The 24,705-nt window shown below is 39.5% G+C and overlaps 2 protein-coding genes across 2 annotated transcripts; both read right to left on the reverse strand.

Moving 5' to 3' along the window:
* Positions 1 to 20,444: 20,444 nt before the first annotated feature.
* LOC141655430 (uncharacterized) lies at positions 20,445 to 22,248 on the reverse strand. The gene is made up of 4 exons (XM_074462511.1): positions 22,017 to 22,248; positions 21,822 to 21,899; positions 20,913 to 21,066; positions 20,445 to 20,808 (listed from the first exon to the last, which is right to left on the reverse strand). The coding sequence occupies exons 1-4, from the start codon at positions 22,246 to 22,248 to the stop codon at positions 20,445 to 20,447; spliced, it is 828 nt and encodes a 275-aa protein (XP_074318612.1).
* A 30-nt stretch (positions 22,249 to 22,278) lies between these two features.
* LOC141655431 (uncharacterized) lies at positions 22,279 to 22,947 on the reverse strand. The gene has a single exon (XM_074462512.1). It carries the CDS (start codon positions 22,945 to 22,947, stop codon positions 22,279 to 22,281), a length of 669 nt encoding a protein of 222 aa, XP_074318613.1.
* Between the last annotated feature and the right edge of the window lie 1,758 nt (positions 22,948 to 24,705).

The following is a 24,705-nucleotide window of genomic DNA, read 5'->3' on the forward strand; positions in this document are numbered from 1 at the left end:
TGAATGATAGAAGTATGCATGGTTTCAAGGGTCACCTTGGAATAAACGGTAGCCAAGGAGTTATCACACCACAAGGTACTCTTGACTAGGCCTTAAACCATGGGTCAAAGGATACTAGCATGACACATCCTAGGGTGTTTTACAAGTATTCTAACAAGCAAAGTCTTAAGAATAAAAAGCATCTACTAGGGCCTATATATACTTGTCAGGCTTCCCAAGTAGACGGTTTCGCAAAATTTTTCTAACATGCAACTACATGCCATGATGCAACTAGCATATATACATCCTAATGCAAATGATTCTACCAACTAATGTGACATATAAACTAAATGCAAGTCCTAAGTTCACATTGTTTATACCGCATCAATCAAAATAAAGCCACATAGTCATTAACATAAAGAGGAAAAAGGAGATTGGAAAGATCATACCATGCGGTCTTCAATATCCTCATGTCTCGGATGTGGCGTAGTCAATCAATGTGAACAAGGATGAACAAACACAATATATACAATAATATATACAAACCTATACTACAAAGGAAATGAACATGTTTTTGATTTTTTCAATTTTTCAAATTTTTATGGTTTTATTTTGTTTTTATGAAATTAAAAGACATATTTTTATGCATTTTTGGAATATAAATTCCCATCCCCACTTTATTTTGGACATTGTCCTCAATGTACATGTAGGAGTAGGAATGAAAAAGAAATACATGTTTTTGGATTTTTGATTTTTTGGAAATTGAAGTACAAATGCAATATGATATGAATGCATGCTCTAACTGAATACAATTCTATATGACATATATAACAAGTGAATGCAATCTAAACTATACTATAAGATGCATGATTTCTAGTAAATTGTGGTCACCTATGATCAAACCTCCCCAAACCGATTTAAACACTATTTCTAGTGTAGAAATGAATAGGTTTGGCCATTAGTGACAATGCATGAATTCTAGTCTACATGCAATTATCTATATGAATTATATTACAATGCAACTATACTATGAACTAACTAATATAAATGCAATATGAAATATAATACAAATGCAAGCTAAATGTATATGTATATAACTAAATGCAAGTGTAAATGTAATGCAAAGTGAAAGGAAAGGATATCTTACAAATGGTGGTTTGAGGTAGGACTCCACCAAACTATGTTAAAATTGTAAAGGTTCTTGTCCATAGAGCTCAAGGCTCTTAGTAGAAGATCAAAAGCTTGTGAACAAGCTCCAAATAAGCATAAGTATGGGTTGCTCCATTTGAACACGAAATTTGGCCAAGGAATTTTGTCATATATCCTTTCTTTCACCTTGTCCTTGGCACTAGAGCTTTCCCGATGCTTCAAACCAATTAGCCCATGATTCTTGTCATCATAAGGTAAGAAGTATGGTTCATGGTTGCCCGGAGACTTCCACTCACTACCCTCTCTTTCACTTTTGGTGATGATGATAGCATTTTGATTATTCAATCCTTCCGAGGTGGAAGGAGAATTGTCATGGCTTTGATGATGGAGTTCCTTAGAAGTTGGCATTGTGGATGCCAAATTTCCACAAGTAGCCTCACGTGCAATTTTCTCTTTGAGCTTTTCCACCAAGTAGCTTTTGTATGATGCTTTGACCTTTTGAAGAAGGTCCACCATATCCTCTTCAACAATCATTGGCTCCATGGTAGGTGTCAAGTAGTCTTCATGAGAAATGGGGAAAAGGAATTCATCTTCTTCATGGAAGCATACCTCAAACTTCTCAAGGATGGGCTCCTCAAGTAAGGCAATCTCACAACTCCATTCCTCTTCTTCATTGCAAGACACATATCCCGCATAAGCTTCATCCATAGGTACGTCATCATCGCTATCTCCATAAGAATCATAAATGGGGGCTTCATTCTTCTTCATTAGTTCTTCCTCCAACACCTCAATGTTCACATCAAAAGTCACACCCTCATACTCACAAAGGCTAAGAGTATTTGGCTTACTCAACCTCATGTCTTCATCATCAAATACCACACTTTCATACTCACAAGAGCTCAAGGAGGTTGGCTCTTCCCACTTCACATCTTCTTCATCAAAGGTCATTACCTCAAATTCACATTCATGGTCAATGCTCAAGGATTGGTGGGGAGTGGTTGGTTGGGTGGTTTCTTGGGTTGCCTTTGTTTGGGCAATTTGAATCTCCAACTCCTCAACTTGGGTAACAATGCCTTGAAGAACATTGTCCCTATTTTGGCTTTCCTCTAGCATTTGTTTGAAGAGGTTTTGTTGATCTCCCATCATTTGGAGAATCACATTTTGAATGGGTTCATCATTTTGTTGTGGGTAAGTGTGAAAGTGGTTGTATTGTGGCAATTGAAAGTCATTGTGAAATGGGTATTGGGTGGGTGGTTGTTGTGGATATTGGATGTGGTGATTTTGGTGGGAAAAATTGGGGTAGTAGTTAGGATTTTTGTTGTACAAATAATAAGGTAGGTTTGTATTGACTTGCTCCTCAAACTCCCCATACCCATAGTCATACTCAAAAGATCCACCACATACTCCATGTGTCAAGTCTTGAGCCATCATAGCTAAGACAAGGAAACAACTACAGGCATGGAAACTACACAAAGACGGTAAGAACAATCCTTGAGGAACAAGTTCCTCAAGGTTAAAGCAAAATCAAAATAGACAAACAAGTAAGAACTTAATCACATAGCACCATCCCCGGCAACGGCGCCATTTTGATGCGAGTGTCGTTGGGGCTCTCAATCAAACACAATTTATAATACTCAACAAACAACTAGTTAGCGGTAAGTCGAGGTCGATCCATGGGACGGTGTGTTTTGGGTTCTAAGTCTATCTATCTCAATTTATGCTAGTGTCACAATTGATGGGGTTTGTAGTTGTGTCTAGGCTAATGCAAACAATAAGGTAAATCAAGCAATAAAAGGAAAGATGTAAACAAATGATTAAAAGTGCTAGGATATAATGGGGTCATGGGGGATTTATGGTGTTGATCATACAAACATGTTTACAATTATATGCAAGCAATTAGTGTTGTGGAGGAACCGAGTTGGGTTATGTCTTACGGTTCATAGGAAGAGTTGGGTCCCGGAGCCGAATCGATTAGATTGTACAACACCTACAAGTCGACTTACTTTCCTCCTATTCAACTTCTATGCATGGTCTAACAAGACTCGAGTTGGGTTATATCTTACAAGTCAAGTTGAGTAGATAAGAGATGGTTGTAAATGCAAGGATTCATAGGCTTAGCATTTCATCAAACATAACATGTGCATAAAGTTGACATCACAACAAGCAAGCAATTTAATCATGTGAACATATTAGATTAAGCATGAATCAATCCCATGTTGGTTTCCCTTAATTACCCACTAATCCTAGCTAAGAGACTACTCACTCATTATCATGGAAAACATAATGGTGTCAATCATCACAACAAGTATAAACATGATAATAGAATGAAGAAATGAACAATAAAGATTAAAGAGTAAAGGAATTATACCAACTTAAGATGATCCAAATAATAAAGCAAAGAATAATAGAAGAAACTTGATGATTGATGGAAGGTTGTCAATCTCCCAATAATAACCCAATAATCTTCAATTACCCAATAATAAACTTGAATAATAAACTTGAACAATAATTAAGGAGAGATTAATGTGTAATTTGTGGAAAGATTAAAGAGTAATCTATTCTAATCTACTCCTAATCTAATCTAAAGAAGGATTTTCTAGCTAAAAAGATGTGATAAAACTTGATAAAAAGATCATTACAAATGGGGTATTTATAGTGGAAATTAGGGAGGATGCATTAGGGTTAACTAAGGGCTAAACTAGTAATTACACTTTTTAAGTTGGGCAAGGAGACTCCGGGATTCTCCGAGAGAAGGGCTTCTCTTATCGTTGCTTGAAGAATGAAAATGTGCTGTGCTGAAATCCGTGCGGATGGGAGTCGGGACGGCCGGATCTGGGCTGAGGAATCCGAGCGGATTCAGGGGAATCCGGACGGATTCTAGTGGGGCAATCCGAGCGGATTGTAGGGAATCCGGGCGGATTGTCTTCGGTGAATTTCTTGTTTTTCAGCCACAAGACGGGCGGATTGTAGAGAAGACGGGCGTCTTGGGGGAAGACGGATGGATTCCTTCGAAGACGGGCGTCTTGGGGGAAGACGGGCGGATTCCTGCGAAGACGGGCGTCTTGGGGGAAGACGGGCGGATTCCTGCGAAGACGGGCGGATTCCTGAACAGCTTCTTTGTTTGACCTCGGATTGTAAAACGGACGTCATTTTCTCATCCGGACTCCTATTGGAGTGATTCAAAAGCCTAGATCGCTTGTTTTTTCAACGCCGTTCCATCTAGCATATTTTCAGAGCCAAAGGAGCAACCCTTGGTTCGGTTTTTGAGCGATTTCTTCTTGTAATGCCTTCCCTCTCGTCATTCTTACTTTTAACCCTTTGATCCTTCTACATACACTTTATTCCTGCATCTTTGGTCATCATTCTTGCCTCCTCTTCATACTAGTCCATCTAATATCATCAATAAGCTTCCAAATATGCACGAAAGACGGGAATTTCCGCCTTATTATCTTCTTTTCTACAAAACATATGAAATGCGATAGAAAAGCAAATAGGAAGGTTTTGACGGATAAAATGGCCATAGAATGTTATAATAGTATGCAAAATAGGCTCAATTAGGGGACTAAATGTGCGCTAATTATGGTCACATCACTTGTACATTAGATGACGCATGACTTATTACAATGGGATTAATAACAACTTCAACACTTCTTAATCCATGCTTGATATGATCATATATCCTGAAAAGTTAAACTAAGATGACACAAATCAAATGGGCATGTTATCATCAACATAAGGAACCCAACAAATTCCCCCTTTGATGATGACAAGCCCCAAATGAATGTATAAGCAATGTAAACACCTTAATTCAAGATTTTAAGCAAGCAAGATCAAATGATAGAGAAGGGACAATATTACTATACCTAAGGCAAAAGTTAGAATCAAATTACCATGACAATTTTACATTGCCCCAAAACAAGAATCAAGCTAAGAAGGTTAGACAAGACATTAGTTAATCAATATACAAAGAGATTAAGAGCATGAGTTTACCTTTTCCCCCTCTTGACATCATCAAACGGATAGGGATGTCAAAAGCATTGGAGTGCAGATATTTCACAAGAAAACACAAAAAAGACACATGTAATTGTAACAAGGTAACAAGGTCAACATAAACAAAGATTAAACATAAGTTAATCAAAGTTCAACATAGCTAAATAAAGTTTAAGATACACCACCAAATGTCAAAATAACAAGCAAAGAAAATAGTGTTTTAGAGGGGCATAACCAAGGTGGAACAAAATGAAAGGGTACGGGTAAAAGGTTAATAGGCCGAGAGGGAAGGGAAAGGCTAAGGGTTAGGAGGCTTGTTCACCATCCGAGCCACTACCCAAAGGGTCATCATCCACATGAGCATCATCACCAACTTCTTTTGTTGACACAAGGGTGGAAATGATATCCACCTCACCACGGATGAGGTCCATAGTAGAAGCAAGGGCCGAGATTGCCAAGTCCTTTTGACGAGCATCTTCCTTAAGCCACGCACCCAACTCAGCCACTGCATTAAGCACTTCCCGCATACCACCCGTATTCACTTGACTCGATGACCCAACCTTCGGGTCCTTCTTAATTTCAAAGAAATTAATTCATCATTCTCAATTTTGATAAGCATCTTCCCCATTTGCCCATCACTCATAACATCACACATATCCAACGAACCCAAGCTAGTATTCACTAACACCCCTTGTGCCTTGAGCACAACCGATAACCACATTCCATAGGGTAAGTGAATCATGCTAGAAGAAGGTCGATGAAGCTTGGTGAAATGAGTTGAAAACGTTTAAACATTAACCGACTAGGTTCACCTTCTTATGGGTAGCAATGTGATAAATAAGGTATTGTTGGGCTATGGTGAGTTTTCCCCTATCACCCGAGGGATAAATAGACCTACAAAGCATGTTGAAAATGATTCGAAGAGGAGGGGGTATTTGGGTGTTGCTTACGGGACCAGGAGAGACGACTTTGGGACACACGGTTTGAGCAACACTAAGAGGTGAGGCATAAGGTAAAGCAACCCAAGTTTCGGAGGGAAGTTTGTCATAACCTCCATTTGGAATATCAAGGGCGTGCAGAAATCAGATTGAGCAGTTTAAGAGGCTTACCATTCACCTTAGCCGTAAGAGATTCACCAGATTTATCAACCCGTACCGTTGCAAAGAACTGAATCACCTCGCTCACAAACACCGGCTCGCGCATTTCCAATAATTTTTCCCAACCTTGAGCTAAGACCATGTCACGGAGTGAGTGAAAAGCAAGGTGCTCGAACCTTGTTTGGTTGTAAACCCGAGGAGAGTGGTGCTTTGATGTTCATCAACCTCTCACAATTTTTATAAATGGAAGTAGGGAGGTCAATACTCTCAAGATGATCCCAAACAATGGCCAAGTCCCATTTCGAGGTTAGGGAGACCGGATCGAGAGGAGAAAGGTATCTGTTTGTTTCTTCAAGGGTTTCGATTTTTTCTGGGGAGGTTCACTAGGATTTTCAATTGGAGTATCAACAATGGGGTTATCGACATTATTCTGCTCGATATTTTCTGAAATTGGGGGTAATTGGGATGAAGAGGCTTTTTCTTTTCTTTTGAGGTTCTTTTTCGCCGGAGTCGGGTCAGACTCGCCGGACTTAGTCGGATTCTCATTTAAGTCAAACTCGGTTTCTTCTTCAACATCTTCAACAACCACCATAACCGGTTCAGAGGAAGAACTCGGAGCAGTGGAGCTTTTCTTCCGACCACCACGTGTACGCCGTCCTACCATTGTGGAGATGGGGATGTCATCGGATGATGGAGGGTCAGTGGGGTTCGGTGAGGGTTGAGGGTTTGGTGGATTTGGGTTTGTTGAAGGAGTCGTTTTTGAGGTTTGAGGAGGGAATGCGTAGGAAGTTTTGGTTGAAGTCATTGTTGGTGTTGTTGATGTCGGTGGGTGTGATTTGACAGGTGGTGAGGTCAAGTTTGTTGGTTTGATGGGTATGTGGGTATTGAAAGATGTCTTGACCATGGTGGGTTAATAGGTAGGTGAGGGAGTTTTGTGGATTTGGAGATGAAGGGTTAGTGGATTAGGATGATTGGGACGGGTAAACATAGGTTTTGGGTTGAGGTAGTTAATGGCCCATTAAATGAGGTAAGTGAGGTGGTTGGCCCAACTAGACATATTTAATCACTCGAAATAAAAACGCAAGGTAGCGTATAATAAACGTAAATTTAGATATGAGGTTGAGTGATTACCGACTCACAAATACGGTGTCAATTTTTGGTCTAAACATGATTTCAATGCAGTTAGAACACTTAATAACATATATCCAAATTTAATTTAATCAATTAAGGAAATTTTTAGAACTCACACTAACAATCACAAGCTATTAATTAACCCAATTTCTAGTCTAAATTTCTCAAAATGTTCCCTTGCAAGTGGCTTAGTAAAAATATCGGCAATTTGATTTTCGGTCTTGCAAAAGATAAGTTTAATATGTCCTTTTTCCACATGATCACGAATAAAATGGTGACGAATATCAATATGTTTGGTTTTAGAGTGTTGAATAGGATTTTTGGAAATATTTATTGCACTCGTATTATCACACATTAAAGGAATGGAGTCAAAAATAATACCAAAGTCCAAGAGTTGTTGTTTTACCTAAAGGAGTTGAGAACAACAATGTGCCGCACTAACATACTCACTTTCGGCCGTAGAAAGAGCTACCGTGTTTTGTTTCTTTGAGGCCCAAGAAGTCAAGCAAGGACCCAAGAACGTTGCAATTCCGGAGGTACTCTTTCTATCCACCGTGCACCCCGCATTGTCCGCGTCCGAAAAGCCTATAAGATCAAAAGGACAATGTAAAGGGTACCATAGGTAAAGATTTTGTGTTCCAATCAAATCCGAAGAAGAATTCGTTTAACGGCTTTGAAATGTGATTCTTTCGGATTTGCTTGGAACCTAGCACATAAACAAACGCTAAAAAGAATGTCGGGACGACTTGCGGTCAAGTAAAGAAGTGAGCCTATCATACCTCTATACACCTTATCACTAACATTCTTACCGAGTTCATCTTTGTCCAATTTGGACCCGGCTACCATAGGTGTATCATGAGGCTTACCATTAGTCATCCCAAATTTCTTAAGCATTTTTTTAATATACTTTTGTTGATGGATCATGATTCCATCCTTTGATTGCTTAATTTGGAGCCCAAGGAAGAATCTTAGCTCACCCATCATGCTCATTTCAAACTCCGATTTCATTAGTTCGAAAAATATAAGTAAAGGAGTTCATTTGTTGCACCAAATATAATGTCATCAACATATACTTGTACAACCAACAGTTCTTTAATTTGTTGCTTCAAGAACAATGTTTTGTCAACGGAGCCTCTTTTAAAACCATTTTCAATAAGAAATTTAGACAATCTATCATACCAACATCTTGGTGCTTGTTTTAAACCATAAAGAGCTTTGTCTAATTTGAAAACATGGTTAGGCAAATCATTGTTCTCAAAACCCGGTTGTTGCTCTACAAAGACATCTTCTTCCAAATATCCATTTAAGAAAGCGGTTTTGACATCCATTTGGAAGAGTTTAATGCCTTTGTGAGCCGCAAAAGCTATAAGCAATCGTATGGCCTCAAGTCTAGCTACCGGTGCATAGGTTTCATCGTAATCAATACCCTCTTGTTGGTTATAACCTTGCACCACTAGTCTAGCCCTGTTCCTTACAATTTCTCCCGAGTCATCAAGCTTGTTGCGAAAGACCCACCTAGTACCAATGACGGTACGATTAGGCGGTCTAGGAACTAAGTGCCATACCTCGTTTCTTTTGAATTGATTGAGCTCTTCTTGCATAGCAAGAAACCAATCTGCATCAGTCAAGGCGACTGTTATATTTGAAGGTTCAATTTGAGAAAGGAAGGCATTATGGGCACAATACTCATTGAGATGAGCGAGATTGTTGACGGATGATCTTGTTCGAATTCCCGAGTTGAGATCACTTGTGAGATTAGTGAGTGGATGAGAGCTTTGATGTTTCCACTTCTTTGGAACAATGGTTTCTTGTTCCCCCTCAACAGCATCAGTCACAGTGACTATTTCTATTGGCCTGGAAGGTTCTTCATCCTCACTGTTTTGGGTTACTTCAGTTCTGGAGGTGGATGCAACTGTCGTTGGGTCTGTTGCTTCCAGAGAAGAATCAGAGGTGCTATGTGTTCCCCCTGAGTTGCTGATCTCCTTTGAAGGTGACAGTCTCTATGTCTGTTGTAATTCAGTGCTGGGAGCTTCTTCATCCGTGAACACGAAGTCTTTTCGAACAAGACCAATCTCAAACTCATCATCCTCATCCTGATCATCATTATCCATATTTTGTACATGTCCAAGCACACTAGATTCATCAAAAATGACATGGATGCTTTCTTCAATTAACAAGGTTCGTTTATTGTAGACTTTATAGGCCTTGCTATGATCGGAGTACCCAATAAATACTCCTTCATCACTACGTGGATCGAACTTACCCAAATTGTTTTTACCATTGTTATGAACAAAACATTTGCTTCCAAAACATCTAAAATATGAAATGTTGGGTTTTCTTCCAAGTAATGATTCATAGGGAGTTTTATTTAATATACTCCTTATCATGACACGATTATGAATGTAGCAAGCGGTATTTACGCTTGCCCAAAAGTTCTTAGGCAACTTACTAGATAATAACATTGTTCTAGCCATTCCTTCAAGGGTTCTATTCATCCTTTCAACCACACCATTTTGTTGTGGGGTTCTAGGAGCCGAGAAGTTATGGTCTACACCATTGTCATCACAATAAGCACCAAATGATGAGTTTTCGAATTCGGTTCCATGATCGGTTCTCATTGAAACAAGTTTTAAACCAAGTTTATTTTGAATCTTTCTTAACCAAATTAGAAACTCTTCAAATGTCTCATCCTTAGAGCTTAGGAAGAGTGCCCAAACGAACCTAGAGTAATCATCAACAATGACACACACATAACGACTACCACCTCTACTTCTAGTTCTCATTGGACCACATAAGTCGATATGTAAAAGTTGCAACGGTTGAGATGTACTCATAATTCTTTTGGATTTAAAGGAACTTTTAACATGTTTGCCTCTAGCACATTCATCACATACTTTATCAAAATCAAATTTTATATTAGGAATGCCTTCAACTAAGCCAAGTCTTTTATGGGTATTAAGAGTTTTTGTACTAACATGACCAAACCTTTTATGCCATAACCAAGGATCATTGTTCATTACACTCATGCAAGACATGGTGTGACCGGATAAAGAGTTCAAATTAGTTAAGTAAACATCTTTGACATGTCTTCCTTCGAGTATTAGTTCATTAGTAGTGGCATCAAAAATTCGACACATATTGGCACTAAATTCAACAACATTACCCTTATCACAAAGTTGAGAAATGCTAAGGAGATTATGTTTCAAACCTTTGACAAGCCGCACATTGTCGACACAAAGTAAGGATGACTTACCAACCTTTCCAATACCAATTACTTCACCTTTCTTGTTGTCGCCAAACCTTACCGTGCCACCATCATATGCTTTAAGTGAGAGGAATTGGCTTCTATCACCCGTCATGTGACGAGAGCATCCACTATCTAAGTACCAATTGCGGCTGCCTCTCACCAAGCCCTACACAAGATTAGTTTTTGAGTTTAGGAACCCAAATGAATTTGGGTCCCTTTTTGTGATCAACATAACTTGTGGTGTCTTTCTTAATGTTCATTTCATTTAATGCTTTGGTGTTCTTGTCAATGTCATCAAATCATTTTGTACATCCATTAAAAACATGACCATTGTCACCACAATAATTGCAAATGATGTATTCGGGAAGACCTACATACTTCCTTCTTCTAAAATCGTTTTTAGGCTTGGATGTGATCGGTCGGTCATTTGTTCCATTTGAACCCCAAACCAGCAGATTTATCACATTTCTCGGTTTGATTCGTGAGGAAGTTTAACACGGTTTGACTTCCTTCGCATTTTTCAGTGATGTTCTTAGCATTAACAAGTTCATTGGTCAAGTCATTGACACGTGAGAGAAGATGCAAATTCTTTTCCTTTTCTCTTTTAAGTTCATCATTGTTAGCACTTTCTATGGACAATCTTTTCTCAACAATGAAGTCATGGGTGTGATTGTTGAGTTTAGACACGAGATATATGATTCTTTCTTTGGACTCTTCATATTTAGATGTCATCTCGTCAAGTCTTTTGCTTAGATCAACGACTTCATCGGATCTATGGTGAGGAGAAGATCTAGAAGTGCTACATTCGGGCATACCTTTTTGAAAGAAAGTAAGCCTATCATGGAGATCTTCTATTTCATTCTTGAGAAAAACAACCTCACTTTTAAGACACTCATTTTCATTTTCCAACCATTCACTCTTTCTTTTAAACTTGTCTAAATCGTGGTCGGGAAGCAATGAGTCTTAGACACTTTGTTTTTCTTAAGTTTACAACTTCAACTACAAGGTCATAGATCTCATTTTCAAGAGCATCTTTGTCCTTCAAAATATCATCACGTTCCTTGGTTAGAGAGGAAACTTGCATCACCAAAGTAGTGTTGACATTTTCAAGGTCAGAGACATCTGTGGGAGTCAACCTAAGACGCTCAAGTTCTTTAGTCAAATGTTTGTTTAACTTGTTGACTCTTTTAACTTCATTATATGCCTCGAAAATGATAGTGTGTGATCTGTTGCTTTTAGTTCATTTTTGATTAAAGTTCTCTTGAGCAATTTCCTCAATCTCATTTTGCATTATATCAAGCTTATTAGTTTGAGACCGACACTTATCAAAAAGTTGGTCAAGAAGCTTACATACTTTCTCTTTAGAGTAAGTTCTAGCCTTGGCCTTTAAATGATTTACCTCGTTGTCGGAATCGGAGTCGGAATCGTCGGGGTTAGCCATGAGGCATCTTAAGTGTTCAAGTTTTGAGGTTTTTGAGACTTTTTCTTTACCATGATTTGCAAGACACATTTTAGCCTCAAGTTCCTCCTCGATGAGTTCCTCATCTTCCTCGGAGTCGGACATTCCCCATATAGCACTCATGACTCTATGTTTATAGTCCTTTTTAACCTTTTCTCTTCTTTCCTTAGATTTGATTTCTTCCCACTTAGGACATTCTTTAATTTGATGAGTTTTATCACCACATTTAAAGCATCCCACGATGGAAGTAGGTCGTTTCTTAGGAAAGCGTTTTTTCGAGTAATTATTAGTGAACCTTTTGTTACCTTGTCCATTGACCAACCCGGCTAAGTTCCTTGTGAACATAGCAAACTCGTCTTCCTCCTCATCTTCTTCATCACTTGGAGAAGATGTGAGGGCGAGACTCTTTCCCTTTGATGACTCACTAGAATGCTTATCGAGGTTAAACTCGTGAGCCATTAGTGATCCCATTAGTTCATGAAGAGATAGGGTTGACAAGTCTTTAGCTTCCTCTATGGCGGTGACTTTAGGTTGCCATTTAGGGGTTAGGGTACGAAGGATTTTTCGAATGATGTCCTTGGACTCGAAATTCCTTCCTAGACTTTTAAGCTCATTAATAATACAAGAAAAACGTGAAGAGAAACTATTTAAAGACTCGTCTTTTGACATTCTAAACATCTCATAATGTTGCATGAGAAGGTCAATACGGTGTTTTCTTACTTGAGACGTCCCTTCATATGCAAGTACAAGGGAATCCCAAATAGATTTTGCCGTAGGACACCCGGAGATTCGACTAACTTCCCCCTCACCAACACAACGTTGAAGAATCGACATTGCTTTGGAATTCTTTTCGGCAAGCTTGAAGTCGTTCTCATTGTAATTTCTTTCCTCTTTTGTCTTGGTGAAACCGTTAAGAATATCGGTTTCCTCAATGGCAAGAGGTCCATTTTGGATGATGTTCCAACATTGATAATCGATACTTTTGATGTAATGTTCCATTTTGAGTTTCCACCATCCAAAATTCGAACCGGTAAAGACCGGGATCTTGGAGTGTTTCTCGGAATCCATTACCCACGAATCAAACTCTAAGGCGGTTAGCCTCGATCAAAGCACGAGGCTCGATACCAATTGTTGAGTTTATGGATTCAAGTACCTAAGAGGGGAGGGGGTGAATTAGGTACTATTTTAAAAATTTATAACTTCAACTTTATTGAATTAAAGTGAGTTACGAGGACAAAAGAGATTAGGAGATACTTTGGATAATATTGAAAAACCAAACAAGTATCACGATGAATGTTTTTGAAGTATGAAAGCAACAATCGTTCGATTGTATCTATTTGTCTCGATTTATGGAATATGATTGAGACCAAATGCGACAGTATGATGAACTCATTACTTCTAAGGTTAAGCAAAGCAAAGCAAAACAAACAAAATAAATTGCAGCGGAAATAAAGTAAAAACAATGAACACGAGATTTTTGAATTGGTTCGGCAAATACTCAAGTGCCTACGTCCAATCTACCTTTTTATTGCTTTTCTTTTAGTGATCTACTCCGACAACTAAAAGACCCTTACAATAAAAGACACCAACCTACTCTGGTTGTAAAGCTAGTACAAGAACTACTCCGTTCTTATGACAAGCTAACTTCATGACCTACTCCAGGTTGCCAACTCACAACCTACTCCGGTTGTCAAGAGTTAAAGACTACTCTGTCCTAAACTCTACTAACACACTTAGAATGTTATAGGATCAAGTTTCCACTAACACATTCTTAACAAAGAATAGAAATGGACAACTTTTACAAGATCAACAATTCATAAGCAAGAGAGTTTAGTATAGAAAAAGCAGAGTAGCCCACATTGTAACAACTTGAAGACACTTGAAGACTTTTAAAGGATTTTGCAAATAAACACGATTTTAAGCTTTAAAAACAATTTGCAAACATGAAAGAATTATTTCAGAAAAGTCTTGAGGATTTATGAAGGAGGGACACGGTTTATATAGAGGAGGTGAGTGAAGGGGTTGCTAGGGTTTTGAAGGGTCAAAGACCTCACATGTGAAGGGCAATAGCAACCACCCAAAACTTGCACCAAAGAGGGCTCTTTTGCAAAGGTAAGAATGGGGAAAGATGGTTTGAAAAATAACCTTAAAAGCTCATGCAAATTCAGAAAACAAAGGGAGAAAAGACAAGTCACATGATGACAAGTTAACACTAAAATGGCAAAAAGCATTCTTTGTTTTCTTAAAGAGCCAAAGGGTTGAATTTGCATAAAGAGGAAACATTTTGAAAATAATAATTCAAACCACTCTTTATTGAAGACCACCTCCTTAATAAAAATCTGATTTTTATCTTTGAAAAATATGAGTCACGTGAAAGGCTTTTGAAAGATAAAAAAGGGACTTCAAGTTTCTCGAGTTGTGGCAACAATCCAAAAATTTGTTTGCGTGTGAAAGCAACGATGTTAAATGGGACTGTTTTTATTACTCTAATATACTCTACTTTCTAACTTGTACATTAGATGACGCATGACTTATTACAATGGGATTAATAACAACTTCAACACTTCTTAATCCATGCTTGATATGATCATATATCCTGAAAAGGTAAACTAAGATGACACAAATCAAATGGGCATGTTATCATCAACATAAGGAACCCAACAGAGTCTATACCGAGAGGATATGTTATCTAGTAAGCGTGGTTAGTGGAGCTGGTGTTAGGCGTCCATGTTTTATAGGTTGGGTTGGAACTTCGGGGACGAAGTTCTTTTTAAGGGGGGAAGATTGTAACACTACGGATTTTGTTAAGTTGTATACTCGACCGAGTAGAGCCTACTCGGCCGAGTAGTGTTAATTGTGGAGTCTGTTTTGATTCTGCCGAGTAATACTCGGCCGAGTTTGGAGAATACTCGACCGAGTAGATGATACTCGGCCGAGTATAGCTTTACTCGACCGAGTATCCGGTCTGGCGAATGTTATTTTATCGGTTTGATTAGGGAATGTTAGGGTTATTTTATATTCGACGTCAGTTTCTAAAACATCACTTCCAACCCTAATCATTCTATGATCTCTCCCTAATCACTCCCTAATCATCCTCATATCTTGTTGTGTGTGCAAATCGTCGTGATCCTTACGTGTAGTCTCCTATTCTACTGTTGGTAAGTTTCATTCCCTTGTCATTTGTATTCTTTTGGGGTTACTGTATATATGGAATTGGGGAAAATGGGATTGTGCAATGTGTAATTGTATTATGTGATTATTGTTGTAGGTGACGATGTGATATTTGTTATGCATTTGTATGGTTGGTTGCTTGACATAGCGGATTGCGAAAAGGTAGGGTTTCCCCTACTCAAGATCTTGTTAATTGATTGAGATTACTATTGTATTGTAATTGTTGTTATCTGCTGATCATCGGAGTATGGGTGTTGTGGTGACGGTGGTGAGGTGATTGTGTTGTGACGGTTGTGGTGTTGTGGACAATTTTGATGATCTTTGTGGTTTGTGTGATTGTGGTGGAGTCACTTGCGGGAGTGGCTTCACACCCTAGTTCGCCCTCCGTGGAACCCGCCATGGGAGGGGATGTTCACATTAAGGGACAGGGATTGTTAGTCGCTCGTTGATGAAATTTGGACTAGGTGGGGATGGGCTGCGGTCACCCTGGCGGCGAGGATTACTGTTGCGATGGGTAATCGGCGGGGCTACACACTTCGGTGTGTAGTCGATTCTTGTGCGTGAGATCGATGATGTTGGTGGTAATGTTTGTTGTCTTATATTGATTGAGTAATCTTGACCCGTGTTGTTGTTTTGTAAAACTGCGGTGATCCATTCGGGGATGGTGAGCAGATTGTGATAGGTGATACATTTATTGAGCTTGGGGCAATTATGGGAGAGTCACCACGCTGGATTAGATGACACCATCACGAGCGTTAGTTATTGTTTTGGTAGTTGTTGCCATTTGGATATTTCGTTTATTAGATTTTGGAGTCTATGTAACTTTTATAATTACCGTACATTAATAAATGTGTTTGGACTGTTGCTTTTGATATATACTAACCTCGGGCAACCGAGATGGTAACAACCTTTCATCTTTGGGGTAGTCTGGTAAGGTACCTTGGTATGAGGGGGTGTTACATGATCAATCTTGTCAAATACTCCATGCACATGGTAAAGATCATAGGAGATATAGGGTCTCCTTGTCTAAGCCCTCGTTGCCCCTTAAAATATCCAAAATTGCTTCCATTTAGTGATAAAGTAAATGCAGTAGACTTGACACACACCATAACCAGTTGAGTAAAATGAGTAGGGAAGTTGAGTCCATGAAACATTTGTTCAACAAACTCCCATTCAACACGATGTCATAAGCTTTTGAAGGTCAATCTTGAAAAGACATCTAGGAGAGACACCCTTCCTTGAATATTGTTGGACAATATCTTGACATATAAGGAAATTCTCAATAATGGACCTGCCCTTTATAAAGGCTCCTTGATTATCATGAATGAGATCAGGCAAAACCAAAGATAGCCTATTACAAAGTAGCTTGGAGATGATCTTATAAAGCATATTCTGACAATTGGTCTAAAGTGCTTTCGAAGTTGTAATTACAATTAACCAATTACTCTTATCTCAAATGTTTCATAAACATTAATCAATTTTAGTAATATAACATATTAATTACTAAATTGAATCTTATTTAATCACATTAAAATAAGATATATAATTCTCACTCACAAATAAAATTTGTTCAATTTAAGGAATTAATTAATCAAGTATCAATATACGATTAATTAACTTTACAGTTTGGGAATCGTCCTATAGGTGTGACCTTAAGGGATCAACTAATGAACACCGTCAAACGACACTAATGTCAAACTCTATTTAGCCAATCATTAATGATTAATGTTGATCAGTTGACTATATAATTGAATCATCCCTTATGTATTCTTATTATGAGATTTAAACATGTGATCGCAGTATTGTCGAGGACACATACTCCACAATCTCCCACTTGTCTGAGACAAGTGTGCGTCACCAATTCTCTTGTCCTATTACATAATGTCCCACTCAATGCAAGGTGTCTTACAGGTCATACTTGAATTTGATAATATCTAGAGTGGTTTCCTCAATCTGGAGAGTAATGTGTGACCGGTATTATCTCACCGTAGATACATTCGAGCGTGGCCACGCATTTTGATTCACTACTCCTCGAGTGGCCTTGAGATTTTAAATAACCCCTGATAAGGGGGGCGGACAATTCCTATTGCCTTTGCTCCTTTCTAACCGCCACAGCTCATCATGACCCAAAAGATGCCCATTTGACCTAAGTTACGAAAATCGTAGAGCATAAATCAAAGTCACTCAGAAACTGTGCCATCTTGGGCGAACAGTCTCTAGTCAAAGAATCGACTCAAAAGAATACTATAATAGCTCTAGCCACGACCAAGCTATATAAATGTTGCCAGAACTCTATAAGCGGTCACTGCCCGACAGAGTGTCCCATACAGTCTGCCTTTGTGATCGACTAGTCATCCCTTATGACCCTATGCCACTTGAACTTGTCATCAATCGCATCACACTCTAGTCACTTGGAGACGTCACCTCATATAAGCAACTAGGGGCCAATACTATGTTAATCAAATTCACTTTAATAGGGTTCAACATTGTCCTAACAACCTATTTGGATATAACAAAGTAATAAAAGAGTTTTAATAAAACTCAAACGATGAATGTATTATCACATATGTAAAATTGGTAGCATATCAATTACTACATAATATAAAATCCATACTTAATATTATATATAACTATACATCTCAACTCAATTGAAATGGGATGACTTATCATGCTTAACCTATGAAAAGGCCTTGGTTAGCAAGTTTTAGCAACAAATTGCACTTTCCCTAACCTTACTATACACTATTTCCCATTCTTGTGTATAATCTTGTATTATAAGAACTTCTTTGAGTATGTGTCTAGATCCAATCTAGACATAGGCTCTCTTGCCATTGAATAACTCCCACTGTCCTCACAGTGTGTAGGGATAGGACCTTCGGTTATTGGAACGAACTACCATAGTTCCTCCAATTCATAAAACAGAATCCTAATATGATCCCCTCCTTCTTGCATATCTCATTATTGCAAGTGTACTCAATTTCCGTTGTATATATTTCATTGTTCAACTGCCTAAGACATTTCTAGCAGATTTAATCCTTAAATAATATAGCCAAGATGGTTCTCTAACCATCTTTATGTGTTTAGAATATGGTTATTGCAGTGTAAACCCTATGGACAAGCAACAATACAGCTGGACCTTGCAGGATACTTTAAAAATATCAAATGACCTTGGAAAATTCTCAAAATTTGTAGTAATTTAATTTGGATATTAAACTGAAACTGAGCCAAGTTTCATGAATTTTGAAGATCCCTAAGTATTTTTAATGTTAATTGAAACAGCCTGAAATCCTGAGATTCAGACAGACTGGCTTAACTGAGTATGTGACTTGTTTGAGTGACTCAGGGATATAGCTATGACCCTAAATTCCCAAAGATAATTCACAGGAAATTTAAGATTATAACTTAACAAATTTCAGACTCAAACCCACAGATTGACACAAGATTAAAGCTGATCTTTGCTCAACACAATTAAACTGAACCACTGATGGACACAGGTTCAACTTAATGATGTCAAACTGACTTTGATCAATTAACCACAGAGTTCACAGGTTAAATATCAGGCCAGGTTTCCAAACTACAGTTTAATACAAGTTTTAAAGAAATGAGAGAAGTCTCAAGGCTATTTTTCATTCAAAAACAATCTGCTTGAAACAGATGAGACACAGGTCCTTATATTAGCCTTGTCTTTGCAATACAATTCGAAACCCTAGCATCCAATGGTCCAGAATTAATCTAAGATGAATAAAAACAAAATAAATTATCTTACAAGCTCGTAAATAAAGTGAATAAGTGAAAACAAATAGCAATTGGGTAAAACAGACTGGATAAAGCATGGTTGTAGGCTATCAGCATCGGTTGTCCTCTTGTGCACGATTTTGTTTATTTGGTGGCTAGATGAAGTCAAGGCTTCTTGTTCTTTGTCTATGGTAGGCTTTGTGGAAAAAGTTGCAGCAACTCTTTTCAAGGAGCCTAAAAAATGCCTCACTAAATAAGGAAATCTTTGCTTTATGCTTTAACTTCAACATGTGACCGCCTTGCTTTCTGTTCTTTGGAATTTCTATTTGAATTACATTGCATTTTAGGATGACTGGTAGGATGCTTAGGGACCTTGCTTGGACTTTCAGTTGAGGCCTGCTCCAGCTGGCCATATAGGCAGCTGATAACTGGACCTGGTGAACCTCTTGACTGGTTGAGTTGGGGGTGGTTCAAGGGGTGTTGCTAGGACTTGGACTGTGGCCTGATCGGGATTGGCAGTCCCTATTCGGCTCTGCTGCAGACCTCCCTTTCTTGAAAAGGGCTTGACCTCAAGCCTGGTCCTCTTCATCATCGGGCGCACCATAGTAAAGACTCAGGTCCCATATATTGAATGTGCCATTTACCCCATACTCACGAGGAAGGTCTATCTTGTAAGCATTTGGACCAATTTTCTCAATGACCTCGAAAGGACCCTCTGCTCTAGGCATCAGCTTGTTCATTCTCTTAGAAGGGAACCTTTCCTTCCTTAAGTGGATCCATACAAGATCACCTGGCATAAATTCTTTCTTCTGCTTAGGACTCCTGGCTTGCTTCTTATACCTGTCATTGGCTTTCTCAATTTGTTTCTTGACCGTTTCATGGAGCTTCAGCATGTGTTCCACCCTCTTCTTAGCATCATAGTTCATTTATTCCTTAGGTACACTTGAAATATCTAAGGGCATCAGAGGATTGATCCCATAAACCACTTCAAATGGTGTGACCGATTTGCGGATGCAGAGCCCTTTTGAAAGCAAACTCGACTTATGGCGATTTTAAATCCCAGTCCTTCAAAGACTTGTTAACAATGCATCTCAATATTCTTCCCAGGGTTTTGTTAGTGACCTCAGTCTGGCCATATGTATGTGGGTGGTGTGATGTACTTAACAGCAACCTGGTATTGAGCAACTTCCACAAGGTCTTCCAGAAATAACTCATGAACTTGACATCTCTGTCTGAGACTATGGTCTTAGGGACCCCATGAAGCTTGACAACATTAGTGAAATAAAGCTCAGCAACACTCACAGCATCCTCAGTTTTCTTACAGGCTATGAAATGAGCCATTTTGCTGAACCTGTCAATTACAACCATCACTGAATCATTCCCCCTTAAAGTCCTTGGTAAGGCTATGATAAAATCCATGCTCACATCCTCCCAGGGTTTGTTTGGTACTGGTAATGGTGTGTAAGGGCCTCTTTGGAAGGAGCTCTTAGCCTGCTGGCAGATGGAGCATTTCCTGAGCATCACCTTGACATCTCCCATCATTTTGGGCCAATAGAACTGCTCCTGTATGACATCCAGAGTCTTTGTATAGCTCTTTCATGAACTCAAACCCAAGAACTTTCAGTTCCATAACTGTCAGCAATGAATAACTCCTAGACAGTGCATCAACAACAATGTTTTGCTTTCCCTCCTTGTACTTGCTTGAGAATGTGAAGGATTGTAATAACTCAGCCCACTTAGCATGCCTGTGATTCAGCTTGTGCTGGCCATTGAAGTACTTCAAAGTCTCATGATCTAAATGTAGCACAAAAGGCTTTGGCTTAAGATAATGACTCCAATGCATAAGAGCTCTGACAATTGTATAGAATTCTTTGTCATAAGTGGAGTAGCTCAGCTTGCTCCACTCAACTTCTCACTAAAGTAAGCCACTGGCTTTCTTTCCGAATCAACTGACTCTATGCCAACTCCATTGGCATCACTTTCTACCTCAAACAAACGGTTGAAATCAGGTAGCCTGAGAACAGGTGCCTCACACAACATTCTCTTGAGCAGGTTGAATGCTTGTTGAGCATTATAAGTCCATTTGTATTCTCCTTTCTTCATACACTCTGTGATTGGGGCAGCAACAACACTGAAGTTCGTAATAAATCTTCTGTAAAAGGAAGCAAGGCCATGGAAGCCTCTTACTTCAGTGATGCTCTTAGGGATTGGCCAAGATTTTATGGCATCAATCTTATCTTGGTCCACAAAATTCCCCTCCCGAGAGATGATGTACCTAAGAACTTGATCTTAGAAGCCAAGAAGGTACACTTCTCTAACTTTCCAAATAGCTTGCTGCCTCTCGGGATTTGGAACACTTCCTCAAGATGGCTCAAATGTTCTCCTGTGGATTTGCTGTAGATGAGGATATCATCAAAGTACACCACAGAAAACCTTCCCAAACAAGGCCTCAGCACTTCTGTCATCAACCTCCTAAAAGTGTTGTGGGCATTTGATAACCCAAATGGCATAGCCAACCACTCATACAGCCCTTGCTTAGTTTTGAAGGCAGTCTTCCACTCATCACCTTCCACAAAATTATTCATCCCTCCAGCTAAGGGCGGAATATAGAATCTCAAATTTACCACGAGTAGAAAATAAGAGAGCTCATGAGCATTCGACTCAAAAATAACGCGAGTATAATCCAGATGCACTGACGGGTTAGTATTGTGAGGTGGAGGAATATGGTATGCTAAAAGAGAAGGTGGGTATTCATCCCAAATGCATGGGACAGTAAAGTCAATTGGGTCAATTGGGTCCTCAACAATAGGTTCATCCATAATATCGTCATAACTATCCCATTTAACCTCAAGACTGTCAAAACTTTTCTCCTCACTCTCCTTAGGGCTGGACTCTTCAGTAGGGAAGTTCTCAAAGAGACCCTCCCAGTCGTCCTCACTATCTGTGTAAGAATCATAGAGGGGTTCTAAATTATCCTTATAAAAGGGATTATCAACCACGCTAATGGTCTCCTCTATTTTTCTTTCAGTATTTTCTAAAACGGTTTCTAAGGTCTCACCCACCCCCTCATCTGAGTCAACATAAAGAGAGAACCTATACTTGACTGTGATGTTGTTAATAGCTCTGCTGTCAATACACATCCTCCAAGTGCCATCCTTCTTAGGTACCAATAGTGCTGGGACAGCACAGGGACTCAGGGACTCTCTTACAATACCTTTGTTCATTAGCTCATTAATCTGCTTCTGCCATTCGCTAGTAGCATCAGGATCACACCTGTATGCAAGTCTCATAGGGAGTACAGATCCTGGCACAAGGTCAATCTAGTGCTCAATGCCTCTTAGTGGGGGCAATCCACTTGGCAACTCAGCAGAGAAGACATCCTGGTATTGTTCCAGTAATGGTCTAATCTCTACTGGCAGTTGATGCTCCACATCCTCATGAATCTCCTTGGACAGCAAGGTAAGCACAGGCTGCTCTTGCTGTATTTCCTTGACCATTTCTACTTCAGATAGAAACAAGACTCCATTGAGTCCATCAGTCACACTTGGACTCCCATAGTTCTTCTGATTAGGTGGTAGAGGGGTCAATGTGATCTTCTTGCTACCTTGTTTGAAGGAATAGGTATTGCTCCTTCCCTGGTCGATAGAATTCTTATCAAATTCCCATGGTCTACCCAATAGTAGGTGGCAAGCATCCATAGGGACCACATCACACAAGATCTCATCTTTATAAACATTCCCAATAGAAAATAGAACCAGGCATTGTTTGTCCACCTTGACTTCAGTTCCCTTCTTTAACCATTTGAGCTTGTAAGGGTTGGGGTGCTCCTGGGTGCTCAGATTGAGTATATTAACCAAGGTGACAAATGCCACATTGGTGCAGCTCCTCCCATCAATGATCAAGTTGCATACCCTTCCCTGAATAGTACATCTACTCCTGAAAATGAGGGATCTCTGATCCTCCTTTAAAGGTGCTTGTTGAGAGTGCATTACCCTCCACAAAACAAGACTATGGCCTGTATCAGGGTGAGCCAAGATGTAACACCCCCACACACCAGAACGCCTTACCAAGGACCATCCCAGTGTATGAAGGAGTTACCATCTCGGTTACACGAGGTAGTAGATCAAATAGACAATAAAAGAACTCCTATGTTATATTACCGTAACTCTTTACAACGAAATACAAAACTGATTACAAGTGATAACAAAGACTACAATGAACTAATGCATCTACCTTTCTAGACCGGTAGCGTGATGACTCGACTCCCTCCATGCCCAATAGTAATAGACCATTTGTGCACCTGCTAAGCCAACTTCTCACCATCCCCGAATGGATCACCATAGTTTTGAAAACATAACAAGGGGTCAGTACTGCATAATCGAGATAAGACATATAAGATAAGTAACCAGCTGATCATCCACCATCTCCGGTCTCCCGAACTCACTTTGATGGCGACTACACGCCAAAGTGTGTAGCCTTGCGATTACCCATCGCGGCAGGTAATCCTCGCGCGATGGGGACCGCAGCCAATCCCCACCTAAATCCCGCTCATCAACAGCGATAACCCGTCTCCCTTAATGTGCACATCCCTTCCGTGACGGGTTCCACGGAGAGCGAACTAGGGCGTGAAGCCACTCCCGCAAGTGACTCCACCACAATCATCACAACATCACAACTAACACCGCAACACCAACACTCTGATGATCAGTAGATACAGTAAACACAAAACAATCACATCTTAATTCAATCAACAAAAACTGAGTAGGGAAACCCTACCTTATCGCCAATCATGAAATGCATCCACATATAGCCAAGCAAGACTCCGAGATGAATCCTACAACGATGACCACAGCCGATTATACAACTACTTCCAACAATCTACTGTAGGAAACCACAAGACATCGACTTACCTAATGACGGGGACCGACGGTGACACGAACGACTACCACGCACGCATCCTTCCTAAGCATCCCCGTCTTTCCCATGGTTGAGGTGTAGGCTACATGTATGAGAGTGTGTGAAAGTATAGGTGATTGGAGAGAGAGGTAGGCTAGGGTTAGAGGAAGAGAAACTGTCGAGAAAATGAGAAATAAAATGAATCTCGCGAACTTGTGTTTTTATATCAACGCGTCAACAGCAGCCATACTCGGTCGAGTACTGCCGTACTCGGTCGAGTATACACAATACTCGGCCGAGTAGTCTCTGCTAGGTCGAGTAAACACTCTCTTAACGCACCTAACCTAACCCAGGCCCTCACCTATCTCTTCCTAAAGGTCCTTCCTGGTCAAAGGGGAGTCAAAAAAGTCCTTAAATATCCTAGGTATTACCGTCTTCCCCCCATAAAAACAACTTTGTCTCCGAAGTTCGGCCCACTCGTCTCAACAGCGAGGTTAGCTACCTCAAAGACTTTCCCTCTAGTATAAGGCGTACCAACATCGACCCCCACAAAACAACACCACAAGTATTATCGCTAAACTTCATTGTATAAGACAGCGATCAACACACAACTGGTCAATAACCCCACTATATCCCTAAAATCTTATTCTATTATCGGTTATGACACTTTACTTCACCACAAGACAACATAGCACTTTAACTCATCACAAGACAACATAGCCGGAAGATGAACATACAACATAGCTGGAAAATGATCATAGTTGACAGGCATTTAAGGAAAGAAGGCTACGCACACAAGAACTTTGTTGTGACTTTAATTTATATGGGCACTTTTATATCGCCGCGATATG

This window comes from Silene latifolia, chromosome 5 (assembly GCF_048544455.1).
Source record: "Silene latifolia isolate original U9 population chromosome 5, ASM4854445v1, whole genome shotgun sequence".
NCBI lineage: Eukaryota > Viridiplantae > Streptophyta > Magnoliopsida > Caryophyllales > Caryophyllaceae > Silene > Silene latifolia.

What these genes read in the sequence shown, in the direction of transcription:
- LOC141655430 (XM_074462511.1), bottom strand. Translation starts at nt 22,248, where the DNA reads ATGAGACTTGCATACAGGTGTGATCCTGATGCTACTAGCGAATGGCAG. An exon ending in TGACTCAGATGAGGGGGTGG is followed by an intron (nt 21,900 to 22,016) that starts GTGAGACCTTAG and finishes ATTCTTACACAG; the next exon opens with ATAGTGAGGACGACTGGGAG. An exon ending in GCCAATGGAGTTGGCATAGA is followed by an intron (nt 20,809 to 20,912) that starts GTCAGTTGATTC and finishes TACAATTGTCAG; the next exon opens with AGCTCTTATGCATTGGAGTC.
- LOC141655431 (XM_074462512.1), bottom strand. Translation starts at nt 22,947, where the DNA reads ATGCACTCTCAACAAGCACCTTTAAAGGAGGATCAGAGATCCCTCATT.